The 12,931-nt window shown below is 42.8% G+C and overlaps 1 protein-coding gene across 2 annotated transcripts in view; it reads left to right on the forward strand.

Moving 5' to 3' along the window:
• Window positions 1-12,931, forward strand: part of GRK4 (G protein-coupled receptor kinase 4) — a 91,229-nt gene that overhangs the window by 34,915 nt on the left and 43,383 nt on the right. For both annotated transcript variants that reach the window (XR_016440675.1, XM_090035476.1), the window contains exons 7-9: window positions 744-807; window positions 1,602-1,742; window positions 8,838-9,028. Coding sequence is in view for 1 of the 2 variants with exons in the window: in XM_090035476.1 (XP_089891602.1) it covers window positions 744-807; window positions 1,602-1,742; window positions 8,838-9,028 (396 nt within the window). In the remaining variant the exon portion in view is untranslated. The remainder of the gene's footprint in view (window positions 1-743; window positions 808-1,601; window positions 1,743-8,837; window positions 9,029-12,931) is intronic.

Genomic DNA, 12,931 nt, shown 5'->3' on the forward strand with positions numbered 1-12,931 from the left:
TTAGCCAGTTTTACAGTGACGTTAACTGCAGTGCAATTCAAGTGGCTTGCCTAATTGTAGGAATCAAGATTAAAAATAAGCTCCCATGTTTTTGTTTTGTTAGGTTTCTGAATGTCTATATTTAAGCAATTAAATAAATAACCTGATTATTTTTAAGTGCTATCACCATTCAGTTCCATCAGAGTCAGTGTTAGTTGATAGCTCTTCAACAGTTTTAGAAACAAGGCCAACTCATTTAAGCTTCCAGGTGTCTAGATATGAATTTAACATTGAAAAACTTGGTTTGACCTGAGTTAAAGGCAGGGCCAGGTGGAGAACTTAGAAACTTGGGCAGACCAGTAGACCCAAACACCTTCCTCTGAAACACAAAATCCCCTGGCATATAACGCTAACATCTTGTTAGCTTCATTGGGAGCAACGCTGAATCAGTGCTGTGTACGCTTTAGAAAATCTTATGCTGAAATACTTGGAAATCCATTCTTAAACTGTGAATTGCACCAATGAAAAAGATCACAAACCTTTGGTTCTGCTTCAGAGAACGCCCTTCTGGCCATAAGAAGGATCCAGGGTCCATGAGCAGAAGCACACCGTTTATATGGCACTCGGTTATGTTCTAATTTACCAACCAGTTGGGTGCCAGTTACGTGATGGGAGGGAATAGATAGAGACAAACAGGATTCTGAAAGAAGAAACAAATAATGTAACAGACAATTAGAGACTAATTGTTCCTTTTTGTCAATTAGGCAACCAGTAACCAAGCACACGTTTAGGCATTACCGAGTCCTAGGCAAAGGTGGATTTGGAGAGGTGAGTATTGTGAGATCTCTGTTTGTTAGGCATTTCTTAAAGGGAATATGGGGAAAAGTGTTACTCCTGATTCAGTGAATAAAAGACGGGCTTGAATTAATTACAGTTGGTCCAAATTAAAAAGATTGATTACTCTAAACATTATTAGTAGTAGTAGTATCCTAACTGTTGATGATAAAGTTCTGCACCAGAATCAAAAAAAATCTATCACTGAATTATTTAAAAAGCATTGCAGTCTTCCATTTAATGCTTCTTCTGGAGAGAGAATGTAATTTGGTTCTTGTTTAGTACTATAATAGCTCAATGTGACCAATTTCAGATTTATTTTGTTCAATTTAGTTTCATTGTTTCATTATTTAATTGTTTTCAATGTATTTTTAATAATATTGTTATGTAAAGGGACAGAATTTTGACATCATGAATGGGGTCTTTTATCCACTTGCATTGGGTATGAATTTTACTCTAACTTATTCATCCCAATGATGGGGGGGAGGTGTATGTATGTATGTATGTATATGTATGTATATATATTTTACCTTTTTAAACACATATTTGGCATAAAAGACCGTGTATTCCTCTGAAACAATTTTTATCCTTTTATTATGCTCCCCCCTCCCCCCCCGCCCCATATTCTAATGCATGCACACTGTCTCTCCCTCTCTTTCTCGCTCTTTGTCCAGGAAACAGTTTTAATGGGCTCTGCTGTGTTTTGTTTCTCCTGAGAGCATTTAAGGGGGTGGGACTATAAACTTAAGTTTTTGTTCGTTCTGAGACTTCTTTCCCCTTTCTCTTAGGTATGTGCCTGTCAAGTGCGGGCAACAGGAAAAATGTACGCTTGTAAAAAGCTAGAAAAGAAAAGAATAAAGAAGAGAAAAGGAGAATCAATGGCTTTAAATGAAAAGAGAATTTTAGAAAAAGTGAATAGTAGATTTGTAGTAAGTATCTACTTTTGGCCTTGTGAAATATGTATATATGTTTATCATTTTTGCCTTTATTCCTATTTTTCTAGAGGCATTACTGCAGCCCTTTTTTGTAAAGATCCTTTCAACTGTGAAAACTTTTCACATACATGATTTTCAGACTATGTCATAAATCTGGAGTGTGTAATACTATCTGTAAATGTCCCTTGTATCTGAAATGGACCCATTTAGTAGAATGTCAAGTATTTCATGGTCCACAGGCAAAATGTCTTATTTATGCATAGAAAACTTCTGTCAGATTTTCACCTGCTGGGGGAAAAAGAAAGTATTTTACTGTGTTCACAGTGAACTTTTTCAAATGTGTCCAAATCCTTTTGAAGGTGTTGGTACTAACCTAGACAGCATTTCAATAATTAAGGTGGATAAACAGAGGTTTAAAAAATCAAATTTAAATATACTTTTATTTCTACAAATAGCCTGTTTAAAATTAACTGTGAAATGAAGAAAAAATTATTTGAAGTTTGGAAAACAGGCTTGCACCAAGAGAAAGAAGTTCAATCTATTTAATTTATCCAAAAGAAGCATCTTAGAAGCAGCTTTTTAAGCACCTTAACTGAGAAAACTTTTAGATACGGCTCTTTAGCAGACAGATGCTATGGATGGAAATTGAAGCTAAGCAATTTCAGACTAGAAATAAACTAATTTTTGTGAGGATAATTATTAATGCAAGGCACGTAAGGGATTTTTCATTTCTCAAAGTTTTTTTAAATCAAGACAGAATTACTTCTTATGGGATAAGTTCTTGTTTAACCTGTATTTCTGGGCTTGATTATAGGAACTATTTAGTGAAATGCTATAGCCTCTGTCACAATGGTAAAGACTATGTAATAATCAGGGATCTGGGTTTTCCCTTTCTCATGGAAAAAACAGAAAGCTGTGGATTTTACCTTTTACTGGAGGAAAATGTACATTTCTCATTTTACTGGAGAAACCCACAGATTTTGCAGTTTTGCAAAGAGCTCTGTGCAGGCTGGTTGAGTTCCAGCCTGCAATGGGCTGGGGTGAACCGGGAGGAGGACAGTCAGGCAGGGGGCACCATGTGTGTATATGCATGTGGCTACCAGGCAGCCTGGAGAGGAGCTCCTGCAGGTAAGTGCAGGGAGGGCGATTGAGGCCCCCATAGAGAAGGAGTTGGGCAGGGCTGGGGCTGAGAGTCAATCAGGCTGTGGGTGGGGTTTGTGGGCAGTGCAGACCTCGCAGCAGCAATGGGATCCTTGCGTGGCCCCACTGTTTCCTGCAGCACTGGGTCACACTTGCTGGGCTGTGGAGACCCTGGGGGGGCAGCAGGGAGCTTGAACCTGCAGCAGGCAGCCCGTGCCCACCCCATACACAAATGTGAAGGGTGCGGGTCCCACCTTCCTTCCCTGGGAGTACACGCAGCAGCTGGGGGCCCCCTCTGGCAGGGCTGGGGGGACAGCAGGGGGCTGTGGGAGGGATTGAGGGGCACCAATAGGGCCAGGGGCCTGTGGAGGAGAGTGAGGGGCATGAGCAGGGTTGTGGGCTTTTGGGGAGGAGTGAGAGACACCATCAAAGCTGGGGGGCTATGGGGAGTAGTGAGGGGCACGAGCAGAGCCAGGAGGCTGTGGGGGGGGGGGAGTGAGGGGCACGAGCAGAGCTGTGGGGGCTGTACAGGGGAGTGAGGGGCCTTTCATTTTAATCAAAGATGTGGGGGGGTTTTAGTAGAGAATTTGTGATTTATTCATTTTTTTTATCAGGGAAGATCAGGATCCCTGGTAATAATAGTCCCTTCTAGTCTTAAAATACATAAAAGGTACAAACCCTTCAGATCCCGTGGCCAATCCTCATCCCCATTAGTTCACACTAGTGAGCATTACCTCATAAAAGCTAAATGCATTACTCTTTGTAAAATGAAAGCCAATTAACTTTCAAGACTAACTTGTGCATTACAGAATTTATCAGTATAGGATCTGATGAAAAATTGATGAAGTGGTCACCTTTCTGTCTGCCTTTATCTAAAGAAGTTCCATTATTTCTCCAACATAGGGTTTGTATCTTGAAGAATTAGAGGGTAGGTCAGATTTTTAGGTCACTTGGGTGTTGTAGTTGTCTAGCTGGTATGGCAGAGAAATGTAAAGACCTGTCACATTTATAGATGTGAAACTGTACCATGACTATGTCCATATAATATTATTGGTTTGAACTGTGTGAATATATCTTGTTTCAAGTCTGCTTATAGCTAGGACTGGAACTTGGGTAGGTTGAAACTTCATTCTAACCCAGTCCTTTGATTGCGCAAGCAGGTTGGCCTGACACCTTAATTGGGAAGCAGTGGTTTTTCTTATGCTTGAAAGCTTGCCTAACATATCACTTAACTATGCAGTTAGTCCAATAAAAGATATCACCAAAAACCCCTTGATTTTTTTCGTGTGCCTCCTGCACCATCACAGCTACAATTACACTCCAACCCTGCTGCTGATAGCTAGTGCTCTTACTGCCTAGTGTCTGTGTAGGATGACATTTCAGAATTGTGAGAAGTCTTTTGCCCTGTCGCATGTTGAGGGAATAAGTGCTCAGAGTTCCTCCCAAAATGCGTTGATATTGCCATATTGTACAGGCTAACATGGACATGGTCATTTTGATTCTTTTAAAAAATTGTTGCTTCAAGGCGAAAAACCTGTTTTTAAATCTGTTTCTGTTTTTGTAGTTGGGTAGGAAAGTGGTTGTGGTCCAGGGAATAACGAGCAAGTTGTTGTTTTTTTGGGGGTTTTTTTGGGGGGGGTGGGGGTGGGAGGGAGGTTGGAGAAGGCAGTGTGGCAATATCTTTTATTAGACCATCTGTATAAGTGGGAGTCAGTATGTAGTCAGTAACAAGAGGAGGATAAGGGAAAGCGTGGGTCCCTTACTGAATTGGGAGCAACGTAGTAACAAAGCATGCAGAAAAGGCTAAAGTGCTCAATGCCTATTTCACCTTAGTGTTCACAGGCAAGTTCAACTCCTAGACTACTGCACTAGGCAGTACAGTTTAAGGAGGAGGTGAGCAGCCAACAGTGGTGAAAGAACAGGATAGGGACTATTTAGGAAAGCTGGATGTATACAAGTCCATGGGGCCAGATGGGATGCACCCAAGGGTGCTGAGGGAGTTTGGCTGATGTGATTGCAGAGCCACTGGCCATCATCTTGGAAAACTCATGACTATCAGGAGAGGTCCCAGATGATTGGCAAACATAGTGCCCATATTTAAGAAAGGGAGAAAGGAGGATCCAGGGAGCTACAGATGAGTCGATCTCACCTCAGTCCCTGGAAAAATCATGGAGCAAATCCTCAAGGAATCCATTTCTAAGCACTTGGTGGAGAAGGTGGCTGACTAGGAACAGTAAGCATAAACTCACCAAGGGCAAGTCATGCCTGATCAACCTGATTGCCTTCTATGATGAGATGACTGGCTCTGTGGACATGGGGAGACCAGTAAATGTTCTTAGCAAATTTTAGTAAATTTTAGCAAGGCTTTTGATACGGTCTCCCACAGCATTCTCACAAGCAGTCTAAGGAAGAATGGACTGGATGAATGGACTGTAAAGTGGATATAAAACTGGCCGAAGTTTTGGGCTCAGGATAGTAATCAATGGCTTGATGTCTAGTTGACAGCTGGTATCAATTGGAGTGCCCCAGGGGTTGGTCCTGGGGCAGGTTTTGTTCTGTGTCTTCATCATTGACCTGGAAGATGGCATAGAGGCATCCTCAGCAAGTTTCCAGATGACATCAAGCTGTGGGGAGAAGTGGATACTCTGTGGAGTATGGCAAGGATTCAGAGTGACGTAGACAAATTGCAGGATTGGACAAAAAGGAACCTTATGAAGTTCAACAAGGACAACTGCAAAGTCCTGCACTTAGGACAAAATAATCCCATGCATCGGTACAGGCTCAGGGCTGACAGGCTGGGTAGCAGCTCTGCAGAAAAGGACCTGGCTGTTACAGTGGACAAGAAGCTGAATATGAGCCAACAGTGTGCCCTTTTTGCCAAGAAGGCTAATGGCATACTGGGCTGCATTGGTGGGAGTGTTGCCAGCAGGGCAAGGGAGGTGGTTATTCCCCTCTATTGAATACTGGTGATGCCACATCTGGAGTACTGTGTTCAGTTTTGGGCCCCCTACTACAGAAAGTCCAGCACAGGGCAATAAAAATGGTGAGGGGGTTGAGGCACATGACTTAGGAGGAGAGGGTGAGGAATCTGGGCATATTTAGTCTAGAAAAGAGAAGACTGAGAGGAGATTTAATAGTAGCCCTCAACTATCTGAAGTGGGGTTCAAAAGAGGATGGAACCCTGTTCTCAGTGGTGGCAGATGATAGAACAAGGAACAGCAGTCTCAAGTTGCAACAAGAGAAGTTTAGGTTAGATATTAGGAAGACTTGTCTCACAAGGAGGGTATTAAAGCATTGGAACAGGTTATCTAGAGAGATTGTGGACTCTCCATCCTTGGAGTTTTTTAAGATCCAACTACACAAAACCTTGGCTGGGATGGTCTAGTTGGGGCTGGTCCTGCTTTGAGCAGGGGGTTGGACTAGATAATCTCCTGAGGTCCCTTCCAACCCTAACTCTCTATTATTCTATGACCATTTGAATGGAAAAGGGTCATTAACAGTTGGTTCAATAAAATATCTTATCACAGAGACCTTTCTTCTGTATTTTTAGTACTCTAGAGAAGAGTTAGTTAGCTGTGTTAATCTGATGTTAGGCAAAAGTAGGCTGTATGACTTTAGCTGTGAAAAGCTTATGTCTGTCTGAAAGAGTTAGTCTATAAGGTACCAACTTGCCCTGCCTTTTTAATTTTCTAAAGCAGCAATTCTCAAACTTGACAGCCTTGGCACCCTGGGGTGCTACAAGATTCTTTTAAGAGTGTTGCAGGGTGCTGCTTAGTATTAGCACTGCTAGATGTGCAAGCACCCAGACACATTTTGAAAGAAAATTCAAAGAGATTTCAAATAAGATGTGCAAGCACCCAGACACATTTTGAAAGCAAATTCAAAGAGATTTCAAATAAGTATCCTTAGTGTCCAAACCATTCTGACCTGCTGTGGTCTTTCTAAGTTATTTGCAACAGAATTGCTTTATTAATTTTTTCCATAGTCAAAAAAAAAAGAAAAAAGAAGAAAGCTAAGAGCAAGAATTTTCCAAGGGGTGCCTCGTATCTAATAAAGGGTGCCTGGAGTCTAATAAGGTTGAGAACCACTATTCACCGTAGCCTGGCTTCAGTATATGCTATTGTCAGATTAGTCCTTTATCAACTCAGTTTCAGTCTGATTTAACATCTTAGTAAATGCTGGGGTCTATGTTAACATATACAGCATGTGTTAACACACAGAGCGAAGTATTTTCTTTCTTAGGCCAAATGTGAAATGTACAGATGCTACAGTGTTAGGTTGTTTGAGACTAGTCAATTAACTTGAGTAAAAACAAGAGCAATAACTTGTGAGTACATGTCTCTAGCCAGCGTTCGGTGTCTTCATGCCATTTTACACTAATATTTGACTTCCTTTTTCAGTTTGGCCAGGAGAAATGGCTTCTCTATTTCATATCATTAAATAAACTTCTTATACAGGATAAATACGCTTATTTTCGTCTTGTGAATCCTAATGTCAGTCTCATCTTTTAAATGGCTGTATGAATGAGGGTTTTATGTTATTCATTATTCCCTCTCTTTGTCATTGTGTAGATGTTTTACGGGCTAGGTTTGTTTGAATTTAATTAAATACTTTTACATTTATTTATTTTTAATACAAGTCGCTATACAAAATTTTGGCACTGTAAAGTCACTTCTTTCACTTTGTTTGCTAAACAGTGCAAGAAGTGATGCTTGGTTTTAATACAGATCTTTATTTTACTGTTAATAGGTGCTGTAACCAAGAAAAAAAATCATCTAGTGGCTATAGTAAGGGTCTAGAAGTTGAGTATTCTGAATTACATAATTTGGGCTGCAGTTGATTCCCATGTAACCTCTCTAGGTTTCTCAAAGTCTTATATGGGCTATGTACAGACTTTCCATTTCTACCGGGAGAATTATAACTCTCCTGATAGACACCATGAGTGTAGAGAGATTCCAGCTTTTGCTCCCAGAGAAATAATGGCAGTCCCAGGAGAAAAATAACCCATCTCCAACCAGTTAGAAGTCACTCCTGGAGAGTGAATGCTTGTACACTTTCCCAGTGGCTTAACTCTTCCCGGAGATTAGCAGGGGCAGAGCTTCAGGGAAAGGCTCCTGTGCCTTCCATATACTGGGGTCACCCTGACCTGGAGAAGGTGCAGGAGAGGGGAGTAGCTGCTCTGACCCCTCTTGTAGACCAGGAGAGAAGGAGCAGCCACCATCTGCTCCCTATCAGCTCCTTTAACATCGACAACCTGGAGTGAAAAGTGGGCAGCAGGCTATGCCCTGCTGCACAGTCTGCTCGGCTCCCAGACATTTGGAACCAAGCAGAGGGAGTGGTGTTGCAAACCTCCTGTCTGCTTCTTACTCTGGACCAGGCCAAACTGGAAACTGGACCTTCCCCAGACCATGGTCACCCTAGTTTTAGAAAGGCATGATGAGCACAGGAGAGAAGGCAGTTGCAGGCTGAATGGAATATACCACTTCCTCTCCTGGAATCATTTCTAACAGTGGATGATTTCTCCTGGTAAAAAATAACTCTTGTGTGCAGACTTGGAAACAGGTAATATCACTATTTTGTAGAATGACTATAAAAGATGGTATATATGCAAGTTGTTTTCATTATTCGTGTGGACTGACAGCTAAAGGTACCACCAATAAGAGATGGTGATTCCTTGGACATAAGTCAAATTATCCTGTATCTTTTCTGTCCAGACTAAAAAATGGTTTGGAATCTATAATGCCGAAGCTAAAGATGTTGTAGTTAGTTGGGGTATCCCCAATTCTCTGAAAATGAAAGTGACTGGTTGCTCAAAATAATACTAGCAGAATTTATGTATTGCCTATTTGCTTACTTACAAATATGATTTACATACTGACTAACTTAGAAAGATGAACAAAAGAAATTTGGGGTTCATGAATTAAATAGAAAATATTTTTCTGTCTTCAGGTTAGTTTATGCTACACCTATGAGACTAAAGATGCTCTGTGTTTAGTATTAACCATTATGAATGGAGGAGATTTGAAGTTTCATATATACAACATGGGAGATCCTGGCTTTGATGAAAAAAGAGCTGTTTTTTATGCTGCAGAGCTATGCTGTGGCCTGGAGGATTTGCAGAGAGAGAGAATTGTTTACAGGTAAGTGTTAGCTGCAATAGTAAAACTTGCTTGTCTACTCAGCATATTATTTTGTAGAATAAATGTTAGGATTCTTGCTTTAAAATAAGGGCAACTGATTAATTTCTAAGATGCCCCCCAGGCTTTAGACCAACATAGGTAAATACCTCCTGCTTTAAAGTAAGTTGATTTACTTTGTCTCCTTAATGCTTTTATAGTGTTTTTTCTTTAAAATAAAGTTCCATTTAAAAGTCCTTGTAATTTGAAAAAAAAAAAAAAGTCAATCATATTTTGGGCTTGTAAAAAAAAAAGCAGAATTCTAGCTGGTCTAGTGTATGGCCAAAAAGCTTCAGGGATTCAACAAGAGTCCCTCTCTTGCTCCCCTTCAACTACTGATTCACTGGGGGGGAAAGGGGAGGACACAGAAATGCTGTACAGTAAAGGAATGCCCCTTGCCAAGATAGCCCTGTATAAATCTCTCTTAATTCTGTCTCTGGCACTGCTTATCCCAGACCCTAATGTCTTCTACAAGAAAAGTTTCTCTCTTTTTTTTTTTTTTTTAAATTAATGGAACCATTGAGATGTATGTGCTATAATAGTAACTTTTTTCCTTACTGCTGTGGTCTATGACTGTCTTTACACTGATTACCTTCTGGTAGGTTTTAGATGTAGTATAATCCATTAGGCTAAAATAATTTGTGAGCACTTTGGTTCAGCTGGTTTGTCTTTTTTTTTTAAATGTTTGTAAAGTAACCGATAACTTGGACCAAAACAGATATTTAAAAACATATAATGATTATCATACACTTTCAGAATATTGGGGTCTTGTTCTTTGTTTCTTCATACATATAATATTGGGGGTGGGAAGAGACACAGAAGTCAAGTGACTTGCCTGTGGATATTGGTGCCAGCCAAAGCGCAAATCCAACTTTCTCAGTTAATTCCATGACGTAGATAGAATGTCTCTGCCTGTGCCGGGGTATTTCTTGGACTCAAACCATTTCATTTAAACCATTTCATTCAAGCATGAGGCAAGCAACATTTTAAAATGGTTTGAATGAAATATGTTCATGGAAGTAGATAATTTGTATCAGTAGTTTGGCATCTATTGCTTTCCAAGCTTCCTTGAATAACTCTGCAGCTGCATCTAATTTGCAACCGTGTTTGTGTAATAGAACAAGCGTTAAGCTCTGCTAATTGTACCAGTTGTGCACGTTTTTAATATGGCCCTAAGATGGGAGCAGAGATCAGACTAGCAGATCTTCAGCTGTACTGCTCCCTCCAACAGGCTAGAACTGCATCTCAGGCCTGTAACTGAGGACTGAATAAAGCTGTAGAGCAGAGGCTAGCAACCTTTTCAAGCTGCAGGTTGGAACAACCCAGTTCCAGTCTGGCATGGCCAGGTGGCTTTGGCAGCACATTACCAGCAAGGAGGTTTTGCCTGTGCCAGGGCCAGGCAACTGGGAGCTGCACCAGTAACACCACCTTTTTGTCCTACCTTCCTGCTCCCTAATCGGGGCACAAGTGTGGCTTTTAGCAGAGGCGAGCTGCACTGAGGCCAAGAAGGTGGGAGCTGTACCCATGCTTTTGTCCTGCTCCCCAGCCCTCACTTCTCAGCTGAAGTGCAGGGTCAGTCTCCAGCTAGCAAGAAGCTGTTCTGTGCTAGACAGATGGAAGTTGCATCCTCACTGGTGTAGATATTTCTGTCTCAAACTCATCCTCAGGCAACCTCCAGAGCTCTGAGTTTCTTCCTGCTGTCTTGCCACTGGCTCCAAGGAGCAGACTAAGGTTGATCCCACACTTCAGTTCCTTTGCCCTTATGCTGGACCCTGTGGCTACAGCGAGTGATCTCTGCTGGCATCAAGTGGTTTCCCACTTTTGAGTAATGAAAGAAGAAATTATACATCCTTGTGCCCATCTGTGCTCAATGATCCGATTTCGCTCTGCCTTTGCCCGGGCAACTGGTCTTACTAGCCTATGGGTCTCATGTAGATCCTGGAGGGCTCCTCGATAGCCTTCTGTGTATCCCCCAAACTTGCCTTCCATGACTTCAGATGGTTCTCCAATGGAGGAGGTCCCCTCAGAGGATGCCTCCAGTGTTGTCATGGGTCTTGGCGATGCTTACAGGGCTCCAACCTGCCCTACACCCTAGCCACACACCAACCTACGAGACAAGCCTCAGGATCTTTGACGACTGGCTCCTTTTGATGTCTTCCCTGGTATCCATGTGTCCTCCTCCACAGACCAGCACACTGGGCTCTACCCAGAGCTGGAGGGTCTGGTGACGCTCTGCTTTTGGGGCTACCCCTCTTGATGCCCTGTGTGTTCCATGACGGACACTGTTGATTGTCACCAAGTTCTCACATGGTCTTCCGACTCCGAACAGGGTCTCTAATTCCCTGAGCCTGGTGTAGTATGCTAGGCTCCTCTGCTTTAGACAGGTAACAGAATAGATCTAACTAAGAAAGAAAAGCATGAACTGAATGCTCACCAATGAGAAGCCCCACACCATGGGAACAACCCAATGTGGAGGGAAAAAAAATAGGAATAACAACAAGAAACACAGGAAGGAAGAGACAAGAAAGTAAAGAGGGCAGCCGCAGGGAGAGTCCTTTGCCCCTAATGCCCCTAAGCCGGTGCGTCCCCTGGGCCAGGGCCCAGGTCTTCACCTTGGCTGGAGTCTCTCTTATCCCTTCTGGGATCCACCTCTTCCTTAAGGTCGTGGCACCTGCCGCCTCCTACCGGAGCTCCCTTCCTGGCTCTTCTTGCAGCCACTGCCGGCCTCCCTGTGGGCTCATCAGATCCCCACCAGTCTTCCCTGGCACGGGGATTCCCTGCAGCACTTGCGGCCGCTGCCACCACTGGCTTATCTGCTGATGCCAGCTTTGCTGCCGGCCCCTTTGATCTTCGCTGGTCTTCCCCAGCATGGAGATCCTCCGCAGCTGCTGGTGCCAGTGCCAGCTCTGCTACCAGCCCCTTTGATCTGCACCAGTCTTCCCTGGCACACTGATCCTCCGCAGCTCACGCTGCCACCACTGATGCTGGCCATGGTGGCTGGACGTGCTCCACTCGGTGGTTCCCCACCGCCCCTTCTACACTTGGCACGCCCCCCATCTATGCTCCCGGGGCCGGTTTTTAACTTCGCCAGGTAACGTCTCTTCGTGACATCACCTGGCTCCAGCTGCAGATAGGCGCGGCTGACAAACCACTTGGGTGGTTTTCCCTGGTGCTCCTTCTCACTTCTCTGAACCCCTGCAACAGGTGGGGTTTTTTGTTCTTTTACTTTCAACTGGGTTCTGCCTCTGGACGAGGCTTCTCCCTTGGTCAACCCTGTGTCCCTCCAGGGAGAGGGTCATCCTGGGATATCACCTGCCCAGAAGTCTTAGGCAACCAGTAAGGAGGCAAACAACAAAAATATTTATTAAAAAGCAGAATAAGCGTAACAAACCAGTGACCATATGTTGAGAGACAAACAGATATAAGAGTATACAAACAAAAGGAAATACCAAAATGTTGACTTGTTCTTACCTTAAACCTTTTTAAATCCAAAAATGCAATCGTTAGCTAACTTCAGGGGTCTAAATGCAGTCTCTGACTCTGATACTTTTTATCAGACCCTCCTGCATTTCCTTATTAGCTTGTTTTACCCAGCCTCCTTAGCTGGGGACTCAGCCACTCCCTTCTACTTGGGAAGACTGAAGGCAAAAGCTATTTTCTCTAGGCAGTCTGGCCATTAACATGCCAACCCTTAATTTCTATTGGGGGCTTCACACTATGCCAGTAATTACGTAACCCCTGAAAATGCATATTTTCCAGACTGCAATCTTGTATCCTTTTAGACATGCAGATTTATTCATCTGAGAGGCTGTTTCTTCTCCGGCATAGTAGTTTCATTAGCTAGGTGTTAGACTTCTTTTAAAATAT

This window comes from Crocodylus siamensis, chromosome 2 (genome assembly GCF_052110815.1).
Source record: "Crocodylus siamensis isolate JL-2025a chromosome 2, ASM5211081v1, whole genome shotgun sequence".
NCBI classification, from domain to species: domain Eukaryota; kingdom Metazoa; phylum Chordata; order Crocodylia; family Crocodylidae; genus Crocodylus; species Crocodylus siamensis.